The sequence below is a fragment of the Ictalurus punctatus genome, chromosome 2, assembly GCF_001660625.3.
Source record: "Ictalurus punctatus breed USDA103 chromosome 2, Coco_2.0, whole genome shotgun sequence".
NCBI classification, from domain to species: Eukaryota; Metazoa; Chordata; class Actinopteri; order Siluriformes; family Ictaluridae; genus Ictalurus; species Ictalurus punctatus.
Genome location: NC_030417.2, coordinates 12,998,258 through 13,022,446, shown reverse-complemented (window position 1 = coordinate 13,022,446; position 24,189 = coordinate 12,998,258). Strand labels below are relative to the sequence as shown.

The 24,189-nt window shown below is 39.2% G+C and overlaps 1 protein-coding gene across 4 annotated transcripts in view; it reads left to right on the top strand.

Annotated features, from left to right (window-relative positions):
• septin9a (septin 9a) overlaps positions 1 to 14,574 on the top strand; it is a 93,464-nt gene extending 78,890 nt beyond the window's left edge. For 3 of the 4 annotated variants that reach the window (XM_017454749.3, XM_017454759.3, XM_017454776.3), the window contains 5 exons: positions 4,595 to 4,712; positions 9,209 to 9,304; positions 9,485 to 9,581; positions 12,532 to 12,583; positions 12,748 to 14,574. In XM_017454749.3, coding sequence (XP_017310238.1) covers positions 4,595 to 4,712; positions 9,209 to 9,304; positions 9,485 to 9,581; positions 12,532 to 12,583; positions 12,748 to 12,880 — 496 coding nt within the window. In that variant the 3' untranslated portion in view covers positions 12,881 to 14,574. The remainder of the gene's footprint in view (positions 1 to 4,594; positions 4,713 to 9,208; positions 9,305 to 9,484; positions 9,582 to 12,531; positions 12,584 to 12,747) is intronic. The other variant, NM_001329323.1, reaches the window with a different exon arrangement.
• The last annotated feature ends 9,615 nt before the right edge of the window (positions 14,575 to 24,189 follow it).

Here is a 24,189-nt window from a genome sequence, read left to right as displayed (position 1 = left end):
AGGGGAAAATACATTTTCATACAGTCCCAGTTGGTATTGGACACATTTTTTGCTCCAATAATTTCCAATAATCCAAAATTATCCTTTAAAAACTGTATTTTGTGTTTACTCAGGTTGCCTTCGTTTTATCTTAGATTTTGTTTGAACTTCTGAAACAATTTAGTATGAGAGATGCACAAAAATTGAAGAAATCAGCAGATAATTTTTCACAGCACTGTATGTGAACATTAAGAAATAAAAATAAGGATGATGTCATTGCATTACATCCCTAAACTACATATATAACCTAATCCACGTATGGAAAAACAACAATTCTGCTAAATTTAAAGAATAATAAGTTTACAATAGGAAGTAAGTTCTTACATTGATTATCCACTTCAGTTTCTGTTTTATTAATTAAAGTAAACATAAGCATGAGCCTCATCATCTTTTCACATTATTTTCAACATCAGTGGGAAATAATGGCTTATGTTAATATTACATAAGTTTATAGTCAGCTGTTTTCTTGTAAATCCAAACATGTCTGCAGAGCAACCAATCATTTATGCTGTTAGTATGGAGCCGATATACACTAGGGTTTTTGTGGTACAATTCAGGGATTTTTTTTTGCTCTGTTGCCAAATTCTGACAATATTAGAAACTGTGTTTGATGTAGTACCCAAACAGTATTATAGGAAAAGTAATGACTTGACTGCTAAAGTTATGGTTCAGACTTCTCCTTTTATGGTATACAGGGGTGCGTGTGTTCATGTATATTGGGTTGCTAGGACATAGTTGCTCAGATATGTGTGTGTTTGCTTAAAAAGACCTTTAGGATAAAACCGACACACATCTTTCGTCAAGAAACTCTGTGAGAGGAAATGACTTCCAATAGTCTGCCAGCAGTGACTGTGATGTCCAAACCAGAGGCATCTCAGTATCTCAGCAGACTTCCTGGCCTGTTTTTCATCTTCCTCTATTGAAATGTTGTTCAGTACTAAAACATTCTTTTATGCTGTTTCTAAGGCAATATACTAATATATCCTGTTTGTATGTTTTTAGGTTCAAAGACTTTTCTTCTAGCACAATGAGGCCTTTCTGCATGTACTTGTGTTCACACAAATCCATACAGGCACACGTGTCATGGTTTGTGTCAGATGGAGATTTTTGAGCTGCCAGCCCTGATGTGTGCGAGTTGCAGGCATTCGAGTGTTTGTATAATGTGATGAAAGGCTGATAGTTGTTTATGCAGGGCTGCAGATGTGTGTGCAGCTGCAGTTTGGTTTTGAACACCTCGAATAGGTAGGGAGAGTCACAGCACAGCCTGTAAAACAGTCCAGACTGTAGAGAGTACACACGTTTCATCTGAACACGTACACACTGAACCATCCTGGTTCAGGCAAAAGACTTGTTCAGGTTTTAATTTATTACAAAGGGAGTTTCCCTGCCTTTTCTACTGTTTCTCCCAGGTCAAGGGGCAGAGCCATATCTCCCTGCAGTTCTTGCCTGGGTTCCCACTGAAGCTAAGCAGGGTTGTGCCTGGCCAGTACCTGGATAAGGAAAACTAAGTTTGCTACTGGAAGTGGTATTAGTGAGGCCAGCAGGGGGTGCTCACCCTGTGGTCTGTGTGGGGCCTAATGCCCCAGTATAGTGACAGGGACACTATACTGTTTAAAAAAATAAAAATAAAAAAAAATTCGTCTTTCGGATGAGACTTTAAACCGAGGTCCCAACTCTGTGTGGTCATTAAAAATAACAGGACGCTTATCGTAAAGAGTAGGGGTATAACCCGGTGTCCTGGCAAAATTCCCCAATAATCCCCATCCCTGAATTGGCTGCATCACTCTCTCCTCTCCACTAATAGCTGGTGTGTGGTGGGTGTTCTGGTGCACTATGGCTGCCGTCGCATCATCCAGGTAGATGCTACACACTAGCGGTGGTTGAGGAGATTCCCTTATTACTATGTAAAGCACTTTGAGTGTCTAGAAAAGCGCTATATAAATGTAACTGTAACCAAGTAACTAACATTGTACTGTATTTGTTCCTCCTTCAACACAACACAGCAAATCTGAGCTGAAGTTATGTTGTTGATCTGTAGACTTGTGGAAGTTTTGATCCCTGGTCATAAGCATGCCTCATCATTAAAAGGTTGGCACTTTTTCGTGTTTTGAGACCAGCCCAATTACTTTAATCCCTTTTGGAAAGTTCCTCAATCATTTTAATTGCATTACCTTCTGTAGACTTGCCAACCTTTGATCATTTTGCATAAGAATGCAACATTTCCACTTTGGAGTGTGCTGGTGTGGTTTTCACAGAAATACACAAGAGCAGCAACTTCTGTAATGTCTCTGGAATGATTGACAGTTGCAGTGATGTTTTGAACTGTCTGATATTAACTGACACCCCTTTCCCCATATCACAGTAGTAATATTTTGCCCGGTGCTTTGTACTCGAATTGATTTTCTCACTTGAGATATGCACTGAAACAGTACTCTCGCTTTCTGTCAAGGTTATTAGAGAATGCTTTGAGTTCATTAATATTAAATAAAATCTCTCAGTGTATGTATGTTTCACTTGGCTAACATTTAGACTATAAATGTTTGTTATATAATTAACATAAGTATATTTATATAGTTATATACTGTAGCAATGATACTTACTAGGGATGCACCAAAATTGTTGGCCGAAGATGGACAAAAATGGCACTTCTTTTTTTGGCTAAAAGACGCATATTAAATAAGCCTACAAAAAGGTGTGAGATCTATTATGTTGCAAATTGGTTTAATATTAATGAAAATTAGAAAGTGATTTAAAACAATATTCTCTCTCCTTCACTGGTTTGAGCAGCAGATCAACAATGAAAATTGTCAGCAGTGTGGAAACACTTCACCTAGTTCCAGTAATCAAGAAATCTATATTACAACCCTAATTCCAAAAAAGATGGGACAGTATGGAATATGCAAAAAAAAAGTCATTTGAAAATTCAGATCACCCTGTACTATATTGAAAACACATTATTTGATGTTTTACTTTGTGAATTTAATTTCTTTTTGAAAATATTCACTCATATCAAATCTGATGACTGCAACACACTTCAAAAAAGTTGGGACAGTTGACTGTTTACCACTGTGTAACATCATCTTTTCTTTTAATAACACTTATTAAGCGTTTGGGCGCTGAGTGAAGACACCAGTTGGCTAAGTTTAGCAAGCAGAATTTTCCCCCATTCGTCCATATGCATTTCTTCATCTTCACAACTGTATGGGACCTTCGTTGCCTTATTTTGCACTTCATAATGCCCCATACATTCTCAATCAGGTCAGGATTGCAGGCAGGCCATGCTAGCACCCGCACTCTCTGCTTACGCAACCATGCGCTTGTTATCCGGGCAGAATGTGGTTTGGTGTTGTCCTGCTCTGGATGGCAGTATATGTTGCTCGGAAATGTGTACATGTCTTTCTGCATTAACGGTGCCTTCACAGATGTGCAAGTTACCCATGCCATGAGCAGTGACGCACCCATACCATGGCAGATGCTGGCTTTAGACCTTACGCTGATAACAGCTTGGATGGTCCTTTTCCTCTTTGGCCCGGAGAACACGACGGCTGTTTTGTCAAAAACTATTTGAAATGTTGACTCGTTGGACCAGTAAACATGATTCCACAGTGCTACTGTCCATCTCAGATGAGACTGAGCCCAGAGAAGTTGGCGGCGCTTCTGGACAGTGTTGATGTACGGCTTCTGCTTTGCATAGTAAAGCCTTAACTTGCATCTGTGGATGGAGCGAAGAATGGTGTTGAGTGACAAAGGTTTACCAAAGTATTCCCGAGCCCATGTCAGGACTCTTGACTGTCTTTAAGACAGTGACGTCTGAGGGATCGGAGATCACACTCATTCAGAAGTGGATTCCTTTAATCTTTTAATTATATTGTGCACTGTAGAAGGTTAAATGCTCAAAAATCCTACTGATTTGTCTTTTTGATATGTTGTTTTCAAAGTATTTTATTATTCACTGACTCATCTGTTGGCAGATTGGTGAGCCTCGACCCATCCTTGCTCTTGAAGGACTAGGCCTTTTTTGGAGGCACCAATGATTAGACGATTGCCTCACCTGTTTCACATCACCTTCTTATTTCAACTCGTCACATCGTTATTAGTCCTAAATTGCCCCTGTCCCAACTTTTTTGGAATGTGTTGCATGTACAATTTCAAAATAAATGTTTGCCATCAAAAAACTATGCAGCTGATTAGGTAAAACATCAAGCACCTTGTCTATATCCGTTTTTTCTTTAAATACAAGTCAAAGCACATTTACAAATCACTCCTCTTTGTTTTTAATTAGCATTTTCCATACTGTCCCAACTTTTTCATAATTGGGGTTGTATATCAAGAATGTGAGGTATTATTGTCTTATGATTTTCCCATTATTCGTTTTGGGGTATTTCAATGCTGCATATGTATCCCAGATGGCTACAGGCTCTTCTTAGCCTTGGCTTTTCTCAAACTTTTCTTATACTTCCTCAAGAAAATTGTCTTCTGTAAAGTTGCTTTTTTGGCATTTTCCACTCTAAAAGTACAATATACATAAAACTGAACTATATTTTATCTTTATCAGTCTGAGGCCTTTGGATGTGGAGTTTATGAGACGTCTGAGTAAAGTGGTGAACATTGTCCCAGTTATCGCCAAGGCTGACACCTTGACCCTAGAGGAGAGGGACTTTTTCAAGAAGAAGGTGAGCAGCATCACTTTTTCTGAACTGCTTCTTGTTCTCCAGAGTAAATATTTGCTCAGTGTGCTGCTCAATGCAACTAGTTTTGGAAAGGTGTACTGCTGCTGTTTATTTATTTATTTATTTATTTATATGCTGTGGAACAGCAAGATTTTGTTTTTATGGTTCCTGTTATGTTGCTTTTGTAGGGGGTGTGCAGCTCTGTTATGTGTAGAAGCTCATAGTTACATTGCAAGAATATATAGAAGCTATCATGAGATATTTTATACATTACATGGTTCATGTTCCTCAGTAGAGCTATGTTTATATCAACCAGTAGTGACTTCCTGTTTGCTTAGGATTCAAAGGTCTTATGAAGAGGCTTTGTGAATATTGTACAGATGTGTTGAGTTGAAATGTGGCATGCTGGTCGGAAAGTGCCTCATTATTTCTGCTCTTTCTATCAATGTTGTAGTGTTTAGTGTTAATCATTGGTTATGTTTGTTCTGGCCAGCTTCACTCAGCAAGGAGGACCTAAGCTTTGACAGCGGACATTTCTCTCTGTTTTTCGGAATCCCTCCGAGCTTTCTTCCACAGCAACAGGAAATACAGTACAGCTTTTCTGGCTCAAGCTCAGCTCAATGCTGTTGCTTTATAGGCCAATAGGGAATGCTATGTTTTATGGGCAGGTTCCTTTAGGATCCATCTTTCTGGTTTAAGCCTATAGGCAGTTGAATTCTGTGAGATGAATTTGTTTTGCACAACGAGGACCTATTAGATATTTTGAGACTTAAGAAGAGAATATAAGAGCCGAACGTGAAAAAACAAAAGTACAAATGAAAGGCACAAATCAAACGATCATCAGAAAGTCTTTTAAAGATAGCTGCTGTTTAAGAGATTAGTTCAAGCTTACACTGGGAAGATCAGAGAGTGGACTGAGTGAAAACATGCTGCATAAAATTCTGTCTGGTGGTGTTACCCAGCACCAGTGTTTTCTTTTCAGACATTAAGAACATTTTAAGTTTTCAGCATTGTAAAGACTGTCTTTTGTGTGTGTCACTTGGGTAATAGGAGCTCTGTGCGGTAAGGCTCTCGGTGGTGGCTTGTGTGTTTACATCTACATATAACGATGCAAGAACTCGGTGCTAGTTTCTAGTTACTGCTCATCACTGGTGGGGTTTGTGACTGTTAGATGCAGACCATTTTATTTACCACAGGAATTCACCACTGTCCTTATAATTGGAGTGTACATTCCCTCAGATGATCCAAAACCGGTTTTGAAGTAGGTGAAAACCTGGCCAGCAGGAGCCATCTCTGCTCATCGGGACTGTTTTGAGCACACTGACTGGGACATTTTCAGAGAAGCTGCAACCGACAGCAACTCCACCAAGTTGGAGGAATACACAGCATCAGTGACCAGTTACATCAGTAAGTGCATTGACGACGTCACCGTCTCCAAGACAATCACTACACGCTCCAACCAGAAGCCGTGGATGACTACGGGGGTGCGTGCACTGCTGAGGACCCAAGACTCCACCTTCAGGGCAGGTGACAAGGCGGCCCTAAGAATAGTGAGGGCCAAACTGTCCCGGACAGTTGGAGAGGCAAAGCGCACACACGCCCAGAAAATCCAGTCACTTCACACACATGATGCATATGGCACGGCATTCAGACCATCAGTAACTACAGGACATCATCACCCATCTGTGACATTGATGCATCCCTTCCAGATGCTCTGAACAACTTCTACGCTCAGTTTGAGGCACAGAATGATGTGGCAGCGAGGAAGACCACCCCTCCTCCCAATGAGCAGGTGCTGTGTCAAACCACGGCTGATGTGAGGGAAAACTCTATGCAGAGGTTGGAAGGCTGCTGGACCAGACAACATTCCTGGCATAGTGCTCAGAGGATGTGCAGACCGGCTGGCAGATGGTTCTCGCTGATATCTTCAACATCTCCCTGAGTAGCGTTGTTGTTGTTCCAATGTGCTTCAAGGCCACCACCATTGTCCTAATGCCGAAGAAGTCTTCACTGTCTTGCCTCAATGAGTACTGCCCCATTGCACGCACATCAAGACCCTGCTGACCCACTCACTGGTCCTGGTGCAGTTCGTGTATACCCCCAAATCGCTCAACAGATGATGCCATCACCACCACCCTACATCTGGCCCTCACCCACCTGGACAAAAATGACCCCTACATTTGAATGCTGTTCATTGACTTCAGTTCAGCATTCAACACAATTATTCCTCAGCACCTGATTGGAAAGCTGAAACTACTGGGCCTGAACACCTCCATCTGCAACTGGATCCTGGACTTCCTGACTGGGAGACTTCAGTCAGTCCGGATCTGGAACAGCATCTCCAGCACCACCACACTGAGCATGGGGGGCCCTTCAGGGCTGTGTGCTCAGTCCACTGCTGTTCACTCTGCTGACTGTGCAGCAATGCACAGCTCGAATCACATCATCAAGTTCGCGATGACACGACATGGATGGGTCTCATCAGCAAGAACGATGAGTCAGCATACTGAGAGGAGGTGCAGCGGCTAATAGACTGGTGCAGAGCCAACAACCTGTCTCTCAATGTGGACAAAACAAAAGAGATGTTCGTTGACTCACATTGTTTCTCAATGTGGACAAAAGAAAAGAGATGGTTGTTGACTTCAGGAGAGCATGGAGCGAACACTCTCCCCTGAACATGGACGGCTCCTCCATGGCGATCGTCAAGAGCACCAAAATCCTTGGTGTTCACCTGACGGAGAACCGTACCGGGTCCCTCAACCTCAGTCCATAGCCAAGAAAGCCCACCAACATTTCTACTTTCTGCGAAGGCTGAAAAAAGCCCATCTCTCACCCCTCATCCTCACCACATTCTACAGAGGAACTATTGAAAGCATCCTGAGCAGGTGCATCACTGCCTGGTTTGGAAATTGCACTGTATCGGATCACAAGACCTTGCTGAGCATAGTGAGGACAGTTGAGAAGATCATTGGGGTCTCTTTTCCCTCCATCATAGACATTTACACCACACGCTATATCCACAAAGCCACCAGCATTGTGGATAACCCCACTCATCCCTCACACAAACTCTTCACTATCCTACTGTCTGGAAAAAGGTACCGAAGCATTCGGGCCCTCACTGCCAGGCTGCTTAAAAGCTTCTTCCCCCAAGTCATCAGACGCCTCAATACTTCAAGACTGGACTCTCTCTCTCTCTCACACACACACACACACACACACACACACAACTGCAATTTTTGCACAGTCCTGCATTGAATCTCTTGCATTTTTGCTGCTACTGCTATATTTGGTATAAGCTAATCTGCTGAATACTAAGTCATAGCATGTTATGTTTACATTTATACCATTTTAAAATTATATTGTTACTCTTTGGCACCTATCTTTTACACTACCTGTTGTTATATCAGACACTTCCACACTAAAACTGTGTACCGTTCGGCACTACACTGTCACTTACTGTGCATATTGTCCTGTTTTAGTAGTACTGTAATGTCCTGTGTTTTAGCACACGTTTGCACGTGCACTTTATGTAAAAATGTGTAGATCTTATTTAGTTCTGTGTCGTCTCATGTGGTTAGTGTGTTGTTTTATTTAGCACCATGGTCCTGGAGGAACATTGTTTCTTTTCACTGTGAACTGTGCCAGCTGTAAATGGTTGAAATGACAATAAAAGCCACTTGAACTCATGGTTTGCTGTTTGGCCCCTGAACGTTTCACACATTTGGAAATGTGCAGCATTCGAACAATTAAAGTATTATTCAAATTTCCAGACATATGTTGGTTAAGTTTTGTTGCCAGAGGATGTCTGTAGTAACTATGATTGATTTGCATGGTTTAAGCGATCTGGGAGTGTCTTCATGATGAACATATAGTTGTTAAACTAATAATTCCATGCATACTACATACATTTCATTTTACTACCTTTTCAAACCTATTGTTTTGATTTTTATTCTTACAGCTTGTAAAGTTGTGTTTGATCAACAATAACTCACATGACCATAACATGTATGTAGGCTGTACCCTTGCTAGGAATTCAGTAAAGCATCACTTCCGGAAACATCACTTCTCTGACACATCCTTTAAAATGCCATGTATATTTTATTCTTCTGTGTTTTAAACTTGGCCAAAGCTTGGTTTCATTTTTGGTTTCATGTAGAGATGATAGAACAGAGGAAGCACTTCCTGGAAATGTCTTCAAACCATCTTTTTTCACATATTTACTAACATGTCAATTGATTTATATATGCTACCTGGGGTTATTTCTACCGGTCATGTTACAGAAGGTAAAATACGGCATTATCCTTAGAGATGCATGCACATGCATAATGACATGACAGATTTGGACAGGACTAAAATCCCTGAGATGCGCTGGTAATAATTATATTAGTGCACGTCCACATGTGCAACTGCTCCAATATGAAAATGGCTTAGGCATGTCCTCACGGAAAAGGAAATGTTTGTCTGCTGTGGTGTTTCTGATACGATTTGTGTCTTTGTAGATCAGGGAAGAACTGAGGGCCAACAACATTGACGTCTATCCTCAGAAGGAGTTTGATGAGGATACAGAGGACAGGCTGATCAATGAGAAAATAAGAGTAAGTGCAAACTACAGTAGCTGATAATAATAGCTAATTTTATCCCTCCTGCTAGTTATTGATATAAAGAACATGATAGCTTTTTATTGTACTACAAGAGCACAGAGTACACCATTTCATATATTTGAAAGTTGAGAGTTAAAACTTACTGATTATTGTGTGTTTCCTGCGATGCTCCAGGAGATGATTCCGTTTGCAGTGGTGGGGAGTGACCAAGAGTACCAGGTCAATGGGAGGAGACTCTTAGGAAGGAAAACCAAATGGGGAACCATAGAAGGTACTGACTCACATCCACCCAGCTTTTTATTATTTACAATCCCCTCCAAAAGTATTTGAATGGCAAGGCCAATTCTTTTGTTTTTGCTATACACAGAAGACATTTGGGTTTGAGATCAAAAGGTGATCATGAGACGATCAGATCAGAATTTGAATGAATGAATGCCTTTATTGTCACTATACACATGTACAATGAAATTAAGAGCCACTCCTTTTTTTTCCGTGCCAACATGTACATAAAATAAATACTAAATACATAAAATAGATCAGAATTTCAACTTTCATTTCTTGATATTTACATCTAGAAGTGTTAAAATACTTGGAATATGGCACCTTTTTGTTTGAACCCACACATTTTTCCAGTGATCAAAAATATTGGGACATGTGAACATTACATGTTGCCAATAGAACAATTTGGAATATCCTGAAAAAGAAAGAAACTGTTGTACTTACCACAACCAAATCAATCAGATCAGCCAAGTTGATGACAGAAACATTGTGAGAGCTGTGAAGAAAAACCCAATCCACCATTTGAAGCAGACTTCGAGAGCAGAACTGTAGAGGCCATACCACAAGATGCAAACCGCTTATCAGCAGTAAGAATCGTAAAGCCACATTAGAATTCATAAAGAAATACAGAGATGAGGCACAAACGTTGCTCATGAAACCAACTTCTACCAAAGTGATGGAAAGGCCAGTTGTGGAGAAAGAAAGGATCTTCTCATGATGTAAAACACATGCTTATCAGTCAAGCATGGTGGAGGTGGTGTCATGGCTTGGGCTTGCATGGCTGCTTCTGTAACAGGCTCACTAATCCCTTATTGATGTAACTCATGATGATAGCAGCAAAATGAATTCTTAAGATGTTCTTAAGTCTTAAGAAACATTCTGTCTGCCAATTTACAGAGAAATGCATCCAATTTAATTGAGAGGAACTTCATCATGCAGCAAGACAATGACCCAAAACAACTGCAAGCACAATAAAGGACTTCAGGTGAAAAAGGTGGAGGGTTTTAAACTGCCCAAGTCAATTACCAGACCTGAACGCAGTTAGGGCATGCATTTCACCTCCTGAAGTGGAGACTGAAAGGAGGACCCCCCAAAAACAAATCAGCTGTGGTACAAGCCTGTAAATGCATCACAAAAGAAGAATGCAACAGTTTGGTGATGTCAGTGGGTTGCCAGCTTGATGCGGTTATTGCAAGCAAGGAATATGCAACCAAATATTAAGTGTTATTTACTTTTAATTTACTTTAAGACTATCTGGTCCAATAATTTTGCTCACCAAACAATTAGGTGGTCTTCCTCCAAAGGTTCTAAGTGGTTTAACACCTCTAGATGTGAATATCAAAGAAATTAAAGCTAAAATTCTGATCTGTTGTTTCATATTCATATTTTAATCACAAACCCAAATGTCTTCAATGTATAGCAAAAAACAAAATAATACTGTTACAGGGTGTGTATATTTTTACCCTAAGGAGATGTAATGGAAAAAATGCATCTCACAGACACCATTAATATCAATCTCTGGGACATGGCTGTATATCAAATTATGACTGACTCTCAATACTGACCTAAAAAGTTCTCAGTCTCTAACGTTCATAACCAGCAGCCAATTGCACCAGTTGAACATAAGTTCAGTTGTAGGTCAGGGATAAAATTTGGCTCTAAATCAGGACTTGAGAGCACTTAGACTATCACCATGTAGTTGTATAGTGTGCCACGACAGACACGTGATTATAGCTCAAACCACAGTGTTGTGATGTTTCACCATAACTAGCCAATCAATAACATGATGTGACATAAACAATAAATACTACATTCATGATCAGCATGCAGGGAAGCAGTTAGTGTGCAGTTAGTCAGTGTGACATTTACTTAAGTCTATATCGAAATTTTAAAAAATTCAAAGAGATCGTTCTTTACAATAAAAGTTGTGACTCGGTTTGTCTAGGTGTTGTATTTATACTTCATGGACTTGTTCTGTGTGGGTTCTAGTGCAACAGCGACATTATACAGTAGAAACCATAGCAACAAAATGTAACAAAGCAGCTGCAAAATTAATCTACATTTAAATGTAAAGGTTTTCCATATTGTGTGTACAGTACCTTGCCAGTAACTTCAGTTTGACATCCTATTTGTAGTTTATCCTATGATCACTTAATTTTATAATCGCCTTTACAAACTGTGTATTTCAGCGAGGTGGTTATGTTTGCTGATTACATGCCACAAAGTACTTCTAACAAAAGAAATCATTATACTCTTCTTGAAATAATAAGAACATAAAATGCCTTCAATGAACACTCATTTTACTCTTTGAGTACCTTGAACAGAATCACTGAGCAGGTTTGTATTCAGTAGACGGTGCACCTACTAGGTGTAGGTTTTAAGTCATAACTTAAGGCTATATTAAAACTGTTTGGAACAACTAGTGGCCATTTACGTACAAACTAGGCTATGCTAGAGCTTATGTTCTATTGATGCAACCAGCTGCAGAGCTGTAGCAAGCAGAGACAACAATAAGAGATTTTGAAGTTCTGGTGTGATATTGCTGTATAATGACTCTCTAATCTTTCTGATGTGCTCAAGTTCTCTTATTAAAGCGAATAATACATTTATAAATTCCTTATTCTCTTGTTTTCTGAAAAGTATGAGCTGCTGCTTCATGGTAGCATTCTCCTACTCAATTACTGACCAAATCTGTCATCTATACAGACATTCACACTGCCCCTGCAACTACGTGTTTGTCACACAGAATTTATCAGACCCATCCTTATCTATTTGTGAGGGCTCAGAGAGAACTTCATTTATTGAAGATGCCTGCTTCTTCTGCCCCCTGGTGGCTAAAAAGAAAACTTGCAGAAAAGAAAGTGATTGATGGAAGTCTCTAGAGTTACATGTCTCTATTTGAATGTTATGTACAGAATTGCTCTCTCTGTTTGTCTGTGCAGTTGAGAATATCGCTCATTGTGAGTTTGCCTACCTGCGGGACCTCCTTATCAGGTAAGTGGAGTCTCATCTAAATTGAAAAAAATAGTTCCATTGAGAAAAATGGTGATGACTATTCTGTATATTGATAATGCCTCTGAAAATGCCTTCTGTAAATCATGTTTGTTCTTTCTGTGTGCGTGTGTGTGTATAATGATTTCTCCTCGTGCTTTCTACAGAACCCATATGCAGAATATTAAGGACATCACCAGCAGCATCCATTACGAAATGTACCGTGTGCGTCGCCTTAACGAGAACAACATGCAGGCCAATGGGCTCTCTGAGCACCACCCAGCCTCACATGAGATCTAGTGCCTTCATTCCCTTTCTCTTTTATCCCTTTCTCAACTTCTCCACCCTACACTCCACCTGCCACCCCATTCCAATCTTACTTTTTCAGCCAGAGCCAGGATCAGCATGAAACTGAGTCAACTATTTCCCCTGAGAAGGGCATGTAATAACTTTATTCCCCACAAAGTCCAGCACACTACCTTCCCAACCCTCCTGCCTGCCTCTTCTCACCCACAGACTGAAGAGGTCTTACACACACATTCACACACACACACAGCTCAAAGCTGCCTCCCTGAGTGCATTCACATGTCCTGTGTGTTTCACATGTCCAGCTTATGTTTCAGGTCTCTGACTAAACCGCAGATTGAGTTCACATGGGTCAAGAGAGCAAAATGCGGGGCTTGTAAAATATATACACTTTTGCTTTGATATTACAATCAACACTTCATATAAACATTCTCTTTTTTTTTTTTTTTTTTTAATTGTTTTGTTGATTTTTTTTTTTTTTTTTTTTTTTTTTTTTGCTCTGCTGCTTCATCAATAATGTGAAAATCTAGGCTCTATGGCTTTCTAAAGCCAGTACTAAAGCATCAGACCCTCGCCTTCAGTCCTTCAAGAGCCCACCTACTTTATTGCACTTAGGAAAAGTTAAGAAATGGCTCAAATGCAGATATATATGCATATCTGTTCTTTTGCTTGAGTGTGTGGATGTATGTGTGTGCCCACATGTGACTGCTTTATTAAACAGTAATGTCATCGGTAATAAAGTATAAAAGCCAGTGTTTGCTACATGTATTTTGCTACAAGTCCAAAATGCTTTTTTTTTTTTTCCTTTGCATTTTTTTGGTGTATGCGTCATTACCAAAACTTGTGGTAACGAAGAGACACATAAGAAACTACAGTTTAAAAATTAAGAATATTATTCAGTTTATAAATTGCCTCACTGCCTCAGCTGATGAAGGGGACCGTGTACTAGGCATAATGTGTTACTACATCCAATGCATACAAACAGAACAGTGAAAGGATTAACTATCTCACTGTTACTGCAAGCATTGCTAATGACACACAAACACAAAAAGCATTTTGAACTTGTACAAGTTGGTGGTATGGTGATTGCTATTTTCATTACTGACTGGAAATATTGGCTGTTATTCATTATCACATAGAACATTAGTGTTTAATAAAATAGTCATGAAACCCTATTGAAAGATGTGGCATAAATTTAGCTCCACTGACTTCTTAAACATCTTCAAACCATGTTGTTTGTACTGGATGTGCATGGCATGGTGGTGATGAATGAAAGCATGCTACAACCTGTGAGTCCATCAATTATTAGTTTGAACAGAATGTTGGATATTGGTGTTGCAGTTAAGGTTAGATACAACTTCCCCTTGAGTATAATTATACCCAGTTTATACAGTTTTCTTCACTTATAAAATCACTGCAATGTCAGTGACAGTGTGCCTTATTATAGCTCCTTTTCCTATTTACCATTTAAAGAAACCATGACTGCAAACCAAATGAAAAAATGACCCACATTGTAAGTCCTTACAAATGTCTCCATACCTTTAAACTGCTTTTAATTGGTGAAATGTCATTCTGCTTGTCTTGTGATGTATATTCATTTTAATTGATTTGTTTCTACTGGTATTAAGAGTAAAACAAATATCTTTATCAGCTATTTTAATGAAATAAAGATAGAAAATGAAATATCAGTTTTTGTTTAATGTCGTTACCATGCATTGAGAGTTTACGTAAATTATCACTTTTGGTTGTGAAAATTCAACGTCCTTGAGTATAAAATGTATTTCCACATTTTTGTTCTATCTAGGGCAGGGGTCGGGAACCAATGGCTCTTTCAGTGATTGCCTATGGCTCAACGGTAGGGGGAAAAAAATAAAAACAATCACGAAATCTAGTGTGTCAATTCAATTAAAACTACATATTGCTTAAAAATATTACATAATTCATAATCGATGCCGGTTTGTCATGTATACACCAACCAATCATGATGTTGCACAACGAGCTCAAATTTCATCGGACAACGTGGAGAGTGGTAATTTCCTGGTGTAATTCCTAAATTGGTTGAAAACTACATAGCCAGTCTGTTTACAGTTTTTTAACAAAGGTGAAATGGCTAAAAGAAAAAAAGACAAGTAGTATAGTTCTTTCCAGTTTGAACAAACATACATTTGCATATTTTGAAGTCATGTTAATGGTAAGTAGTGTTCAATTTACTCTCACTTATGTACTGCATCTTTTATTGATTTACCATTTGATGAAACTATCATAGTGCCACGTGCAGGCCTTTTAGGTGAAGTGCAGGTTGTTTGGGCAAGAACATGAAAAATGTGAAATGGCCTTTATTGCATAAATAAAAAATATATAATTTTATTTAAATGTCAAAAAATATGTTAACTTTTCTCTGGTCTTTAAAGAACCTTTTTTTCTTTTTTCTTTTTTTTTTTTTTATTTTTTTTTTTTTTTTTGCTTTTATGGCTCTGCCAGCTGAAAAGGTTGGAACTGAATTTATTTTGTATTGTTTTATTACTTCACATCTGGCACAAACTTTTCACCCTGGCTAAATATAAATATATGTATTCGATTTTAAACCTGTGGTAGAAATGCCAGCAGTCTCAGATTCTCTGTGAATTCTGGCTCTGACAGTTCCTCAACCTCAGCTACATCACAAAAGTTCATAATTTCTCTCGACTAGAGATGTACGTGGGACTATTTATTTATTATTTTTCTTTGTACCTTCCCACAATATTTTCTAATTGGTTAGTTAGATTTCCTAAATCTGTTTGTCTCACCAATGCACACTTCTCAACCAGCGTTTAAAAATAAAACATGAATAGTGCACCTTCTATTCTTTTTAGAACACATTTTATTTGTACTTGGTTACATCCCTAGCAGAAGTTTGTGTAAACACATTTTTCAGTTACTGGTGTTCATCTTTCTGATCAAATGAGAGTGATTCCATGATTGGGGTATCATTTGTGTCCCACTGATATTACATTTACAAATATAGTATGTATTTAAAGATATTTTAAAGATGGGTCAAGTGTCATTCACAGCAACCTACATATATGTTTAAGATAACTTACTTAAAACAATAATAAACTTGTCTACTACACTTAGAAAACAGCATCTTTCTAGTCCCAGCCCAGTATTACTACTCTTTTCTTTGAAATTTATTAAAATACATCAAATAAAATCTTCTAAATTTTGCATTAACATGTGAATCCATGTTACATTTCATGCTTGAAACATCTTTTCGATGAGTCATCTCTTGTAGGTTATGAAAAATATACACCACACACAGACTCCTATGAAATATATGCAATATCCCACAATTCCATGTGGAGAAATTAGGAATCACCAATTAGTAATATTTCAGATTAACATCTTTTCACTTGTGCTATTCAAAAATCCACTACAAAGCTTAAATTTAATTGATTTCAAGCTGTTAGCAGACACTGAATGCACAGTTTATAAAGAATGAAGAACAGACCAATGATGACTGATGAAAAATTAATGATTGGAGCAGTGTAAAGAAATATGTTGTTCTGGGCCGCTTATAAATGCAGTCAATTAAAGAGTGCATACGAATAAATATTAAAGTGTACATAAACAAAGTATAAACAGTTTTGTGTAGAGGTATACATGTAATATATACAGTATTGCACAGTGGAGTTAACTGCACTTAAGATACTGTAATAAACTGAAGGGAGATAACAACTAAATGTAATATAAAGTACTGCACAGTGGAATTAATTGCACTTTAGATAAGAAATTGAACTAAAATAACAAAAAATAAATGTAATATACAGTATTGCATTATACTATTCCTCACTATTTCACAAAACCATGGAGTTAATTGCATTTTAAATTATACTGAGATAATACAAACTGTGTTGTGTGGAATATCTAGTTTTGTGGAATGCGATTTGTTACTCTTAGTAACACAGTATAGGGAATTGTACAGATATTCATTACAGCAGTTGGAACCAGGAGATGGATCAGCAGGAGGGTATGTACTGTAGGAAAGTTCTTAAAGCTCTTACAACCCCTGGAAAAATTATGGAATCACCACACGTAAAGGATGTTCACCTGGCTTTCACCGGGGTAGCACATAAACAAATCACAAATATGACACAAAACTATTTTTGTTTAATAGCAGAACATTCTGGTTTTGTGATACTTACCTCAAACAAGTGAAATAAAATAATTTTAATCAATGGCATTTTTTTTTTCTTTCTTTTTTTTTTTTTTTTTTGTCCAGATCAAGTAGTGTAAAAAATTCTGGAATCACCTTGTAATTTGCAAGTCTAAAAATGCTAATTAGTCTGCAGTTAAAAGAGAGTGCTTACAGACCTTGGACTTTTTGAAAGGAGAGTGGTCACTTGAAACAATGGAAAAGATTATAAATTTCCTTCAAGAAGGAAATCCAACACAGAGTGTGGCAAAAGATGTTGGTTGTTCCAAGACAGCTGTGTCTACAATTTGGTGAAAGTATAAACAAAATTGGAAGGTTATAAATTTGGGAATACCAAGAAAGATTTCAAGCGTCATTGTTAAAGCTTTCCTTCAGGAAAGGCATATCAACTCAATGACCTGGCCAGCAAACAGTCCGGATCTCAATCCGGTTTATAATTTATGGTGGAAATTTTAAAAACTCGTCCATGACAAGGCTTCATCCTGCAAAGCTGATCTGTCAACCGTTATTCAAGAAAGTTGGAACCAGTTTGATGGAGAATATTGTTTTTCATTAGTGAAGTCTAAAGAATTCAGGCCATCATAAAAGCCCAAGGAGGAGCAACAAAGTACTTTTTTTTTTTTTGATGATTCCATAATTTTCTCTCCTCTACTTGATCTGGGAAAAAAATGCTATTAATTAAAACCATTTAATTTAATTTGTTTGAGGTATGAATCACAAAGCCAGAATGTTCAGCTATTAAACAAATATTGTTTTGTGTCATATTTGTGATTTGTTTATTTGCTACAAAGTAAAAATAGCCGGGTGAACATCCTCTAAATGTGGTGATTCCATAATTTTTGCCAAGGGTTGTAATAGGAATTAAGACGAGTCTCTCTAGCCACTTAATAATGATGGGGGCCAGTGCCATTGTGTGATAATCATTCAAGCTCATTACAGCTGTTAGTTTTGGCACTGGAAAGATGGTTTATGTCTTGAGGCATGTGGGGACATTAGTCTGTGCCAGTGAGATGCTGAGCAGGTAAGTGAAGAATAGCGTCAGCTGTTCAGCACAGTAGTTCTGCACACGTCCAGGAACCCTGTTTGGACCAACAGCTTTGTTTGGATTAATGTAGCTTAGTGCCCTTCTCATTTCATGGGTGTTCAACACAAGTGACTGTGCTTAATGTCGTCAGATATACACATGCACACAATAGGTCTGATGTCATTGAGTATTAATCTTCTTGTTGGCTTTTTAACTACGCTCTTTGCTTTGACCTGAGTCATGAGAATATCATATTATTATTATAGCATAGACCTTTATAATATTACCATATACTGTATAATACTGTATAGTATATAATGTAATATATGGTCTAATATATTTATAACTTCAAGTACAGGTGTGCCTTTAAGAAGCACAATTATACAATAAATAGTGTACCGGGGTGTATGTACAGATTTACTGCACATACCAGTATTACAAAAAAAAAAAACAGTTTTGTTTTCCCTTTCCTCCTTTATCAGTTTTATCTCATATTTCTTGTTCTCCTTTTTTTTCCTGCCACCATATTGCCCTTCCCCCTCATCTCAGTTTTTCCACTTAAGGTTCTTCCTTCCTCTCTGTCTGTTGGCTTGGTGCCAGCCACTCAGACATGCAGGGGTGGGATGCCAGCTTCCACCATATGCAAATCTGTCTTGATTAGAAGGCAGCTGTGAAATCAATTAAATTCAGGAGTGGGGGATCTTGGGGTCCAATGCAGGGTTCTGCATAGCCCTAAAGTTGGCTAGTGACTCTTTTCTAAGAACAAAGGCTGAATTGGGTTTTAGAAGACAAAAATCAGGCTTTTGTTGGAACAGTATGTCATGGAAAATGGCTTTGTGCAAGCTCATGCCTGGCATAAGAAAGATGAAGTCACACTTAATGCTTGTTTCACTGAAAAGGCATGTGATTTTGTCACAGATTGCCATGGAGGGAGCGGGGAGGCAGAAAATGTGGTAGTGCTAGAGCAAGACCAGATTCTCCCACATTTTCTCTTGATGTGATGATTTTGCCTGAGCCTAATGACTGCGAGTAATTAATAATCAGTCAGCTCTGTTCTTGCCACTTTTACACAAGTGTGATGGTGATGATGAGCCACTGTGCATGTATGTTCACGTTAATGTACGCTAATGTGTGTGTGTGTCTTTGTGCATGAACAGAGAAGATACGTGTCTTTGCTTTGTGTGTGTACATTTAGGTCCTCAAGGATGTTGACTGTCACTTCAGTTACAGTTGTGGTCTGGCACAAGGTTCCAAGTTTTAGTGCATTGAACATTACAGTATTTATTTTGTAAACTGATTTTTAATTATGTATATTTAAATTTTGGCATGCATACTTAAAATTGTAGTATGCATACTTATTTTTCAAGTATGCATATAAACTTTGTGTCCATACTTAGTTGTGTACAACTTTTTTAAAAAATAAAATAAAATAAAAAATTTGTTTAGTATTTGTACATATTTTTACAGATTTGTACTTTCATATTTCTTTGCTTAAAGACTTCTACGTATTAGTAAATTAGGTAAATGTTGCTTAGTAAATTAATCCATAGGGTAAACTAGTTAAACTTTAGCTGGCACGTGCAACTCTCACCAGTATGAATAAATAGGATGAATTAAGTTTTTCAGCATGATTCAGACGCATAAACTGACACATAAGGAATAGTAAAAACTTGAGGAATGACTGCAGTGGTGAGTTGGCATAATGGGTAATGTTATTACTTCATGTTCCAAGGGTTGTAGGTTCAATGATGAACTGTGGTCACTTCTATAGTGTTTCATGGTTCCTCTTGGGCCTGTGTGGAGTTTCTCCAGTTTTCTGCCATCTCTAAAATTCTAGTATGCATACTTATTTTTTACCTGTGCATATAAACTGTGTCTTTACTTAGTTTGTGAACAACGTTTTTTTAAAGCACACTTATTTAGCATATTAATTGTGTAGTATTTTTACATATTTTTATTGACTTTTACTTTCATATTTCTTTGCTTAAAGACTTCTATGTATCAGTAAATTAGGTAAACATTGCTTAGTTAATTAATCCATACAGTAAGCTACAGTTGTTAAACGTTAGCTTGCTCTTGTTGCAGTAGTGATTTGGCATAATGGGTAGTGTTATGAGTTCAGTTCATCTTTAATGCTGAACTGTGGTCACTTTTGTAGAGTTTCACGGTTCCTTACTCAAGTAATTATTATTACTTTTACTTTCCATCACCACATATTTATCCCCACTGAAGAGCTGCTCTATGAGGGTTCAGCTGTACCTTACCAGCCGACCTACATGATGGAGGTATGAAAATGAACGTGTGAAAATGTCTTGGCCAAAACAATAGCAGGAATGGTCCACACCCAACCCCATGCACAGGTGCAAATGGCCAATGACCCCAGGCCCACACAAACCCAAAATGGGAAGAGATTTAATTAAACTACCCAAAAGATATTTCAAATGAAATTACATGAAAAGTTTACAAAAACAAAAGACTGAGAGAAAATCCAGAGACTCTATTTGCAGACCTCCATAAGGATGGCAGCACCAGCAACCTGATTTTTAACATGAAAAAAACCCAATGCATGGCACAAAGCCATAATTTTAAATTTTCTAAATAAAAAAAACAACATAATAATTGTTGAAATGAATGAATACGAATGAATGACAATAACTTGATAATAGTCCATCACTTGAATCTTTCTAATTTGGCATGGGACTCCAGTCAGTGTTGTTCACGCTGAATTAATTCAGTGTTACCTCAATGAACTTTCTACAGTGAAAATAAACCCTGCTCATTTAAAACAAAAAACAGTTAGTTGAGCTGAGGTGCAAATCCCGTTCACTGGCATAGTAAACCTGTATGTGACCACTGCACTATTCTAGCACACATATAAAACCACCTTAACTCAAATACTATAGTTATTGTACCTGTACTACGAGACTCCATCACACTCACTTTATATTTTACATAATCATGTAATTAGAAACTTGTTTAAATTAGCTTTAACATAAGTTTTGATGAGAAACATAATATTTTTTTGTGAACCATTCGTCCACACATTCCATTTTCATTCTACTATGTGTTCCCTTTCAGAGGGAACTTCGAGGTTGCATTTAGGATAACAGTATGGGAGCGCCTTATTGGAGCAGTATGGGAGCATCTTATTGGCCAGCTCGAATATGGTTCTGAGAGATAATATCCCTGCGAGATGGCACTCCTTGGGAGGTTCCCATCCGCAGGGACCCACTGTAGACCCAGTGAACTGCGCAATAGCTACAGTCCTGGAGTTCTTATGAGAACATTTCTCAGCGGGGTGGGCTCCTTCTACAATCAGGGTTTACGTGGCCGCCATTTCGGCCAGCCACAACCCTGTTGATGGAGCCTCTGTGGGGCAACAATCTCTAACTTCGAGGTTTATGCGTGGTCTCAGGTGGCTGAGGCCCATCTGCAGGCCGCGCATACCTTCCTGGGAACTTCTGTGGTCCTGGAAGGTCTGTCAGGGGCCCCATTTGAGCCCTTAGAGTGGATCTACTGTCTCAAGCCGGCAGGCTGATTTATCACCCTCGGCCAGAACTATGGAACCTGTGGGTCTGGCCCTTGAGGGGCACCAGCTCATAGATTCTGTTCTCACAACTGAGGTTGTAGAGACCATGTTAAATGCTAGAGCACCATCCACAAGGAAATTGTGTGCGCTCATGTGGCAGCTTTTTGTCTTGTGGTGTGAAGAACATCAGCTAGACACAGTGAACTGCGCGATAGCTACAGTCCTGGAGTTCTTACAAGAACATTTCTCAGCAGGTTTGGCTCCTTCTACAATCAGGGTTTACATGGCCGCCATTTCGGCCAGCCACGACCCTGTTGATGGAGCCTCTGTGGGGCAACATCCTCTAACTTTGAGGTTCATGCATGGTGTCAGATGGCTGAGGCCCATCTGCAGGCCGCGCATACCTTCCTGGGACCTTTCTGTGGTCTTGGAAGGTCTGTCAGGGGCCCCATTTGAGCCCTTAGAGTCAGTCTCTGAGAAGCTCCTGACTCTGAAGGTAGCTCTCCTACTGGCCCTGACATCTCTCAAGCGAGTGGGAAATCTACAAGCTCTCTCTGTTGCCAACTCTGTGCCTTGACTTTGCCCCTGGATTATCCAAGGCCTTCCTGTATCCTAGGCCGGATTATATTCCTAAAGTGCCTACATTGGCTGCCCACCCTGTGGTGTTGCAGGCTTTCTGCCCTCCTCCGTTCCTCACACCGGAACAAGAGAGGATGCACCTGCTGTGTCCACTAAGGGCTCTCTGTACTTACGTCCACCGCTCCGGCCAGTGGCGTAAGTCAGAGTAGCTGCTGGTCTGCTTTGGCGGCGACAGTAAAGATGATGCTGTGTCAAAGCAGCGCATCTCGAATTGGATAGTGGAAGCAATCTCTATGGCTTACGAGGTGCGCAGTCTCGCCACACCTCTAGGCATAAGAGTTCATTCCACTAGGGCGGTCGCCTCCTCGAAGGCTTTCTCCAAAGGGGTATCCTTGAAGGATTTGTGTGCGGCTGCAGGGTGGTCTACGCCACATACATTCATTCATTATTACAGCCTGGATATTCATTCCACCCCAGGCTCGAGTGTCTTGCAGTGAGCCTCGGGCTTGGGTATTTTTGAACAGGCCGTACCCTCGGTATGACGGAGTGGGTATTCCTGTTCCCATACTGTTATGCTAAATGCAACATTGAAGTTCCCTTTGAAAGGGAACGTCGGGGTTACGCATGTAACCCTGTTCCCTGAGAAGGGAACGAGACGTTGTATAGCACTGTCATACCAGGGCAGGCCTGAGAATTACGTCTTCGCTTCAGATAATAGAGGCTGGCGGCGTGGTTCACAGGTGCCATATATATATCATGCGATGCGCTTAATTGCCACATCACCTGATTATGGCAGGCCTATAACTAGAGGCATGATTTTACATAAGCTTCAGATACTGGTCAGGGAACAGGGTAACCCCGACGTTCAGCTACAGTATGTTGTTCCATGCACCACCTGGTGGTTATTGTGTGAAACACAACAAATGATTTTAAATTCTTAGAGCCGTGCCTGCAGTATACCGCCTGATCACACATGACGAATCGCGTGACACTGCGTGAAAAAACATTTTTAAAGGTCACATCTGTATCTTCAGGACCATCTGCATCCTTAGTGCCTTCTTTCATCTGGATTTTTTGTTCTTGTGCGACTTCCTTTGCAGGACCCAGAGGGTGTCCATTTTTCTGTACTTGATCCGGTATCAAGGTCAGAAAGGGTGGCATGCTTTTTTTTAGAGAGTAACAAGGCACACTTTCCTTTTCACAAAGGGTCAAAAAACTGTTATCAAGTGTGGAATTATATTTGCTTTCCATGATTTTATCCTCAGTTTAAAGACAGAACTTCCTACACATCAGTGTGTTATAGTGTTTTTGTACAATTCCATGTGTTGTCACTCAGGTTTCAATTGGAGCCATACTTCTGATGGAGCCTTGTTAAACAATTCGCACCAGTAGTTGATTAAAAGTTGCATTGTTCTTCCCAGAGTGGTCTTGTGTAGCTGCATGCATGGTGAAACGCAAGCTGTGGTTGTGCAAGGAGGACCATGAAAGCATACTCATTCAGATAAATAAATCTAACATCAACTCTACAAAAGTACACATTTCTATAACATACATTGGATGTGGCAAATAGATTAATTTAATTGCCATGTAAACTTCATGTAGCTGCATAATGGGGTCATTTCCTGTATGTTTATGCAGTGATTTGTCTCAGGTAATTTGACTTTGGGGTATTGTGTGGGAACATTGATGGCTGGTTGTAAGATGGGAGATCTAAAATCAAATATCTATGAATATCTAAAGACTTGTTCACAATGGGGTTCTTTTTTGCAGCGTGTTAAAAATGATCCGTTTTGTCGCTACGTTTTTTTGTGTTCACACTAGGCTTTAAACATGGACGACACGCTGAATGAACGTGCAAATTCATTCACTGACAGTAGATGGGGCTTATTGAAAAGCAGAAATACCCCAGTACACAAGGTGGCGCTGCACAACTTTCTGTTTCTGACACCCGCTAATCACTGAAAAGACAGAGAGCCAGT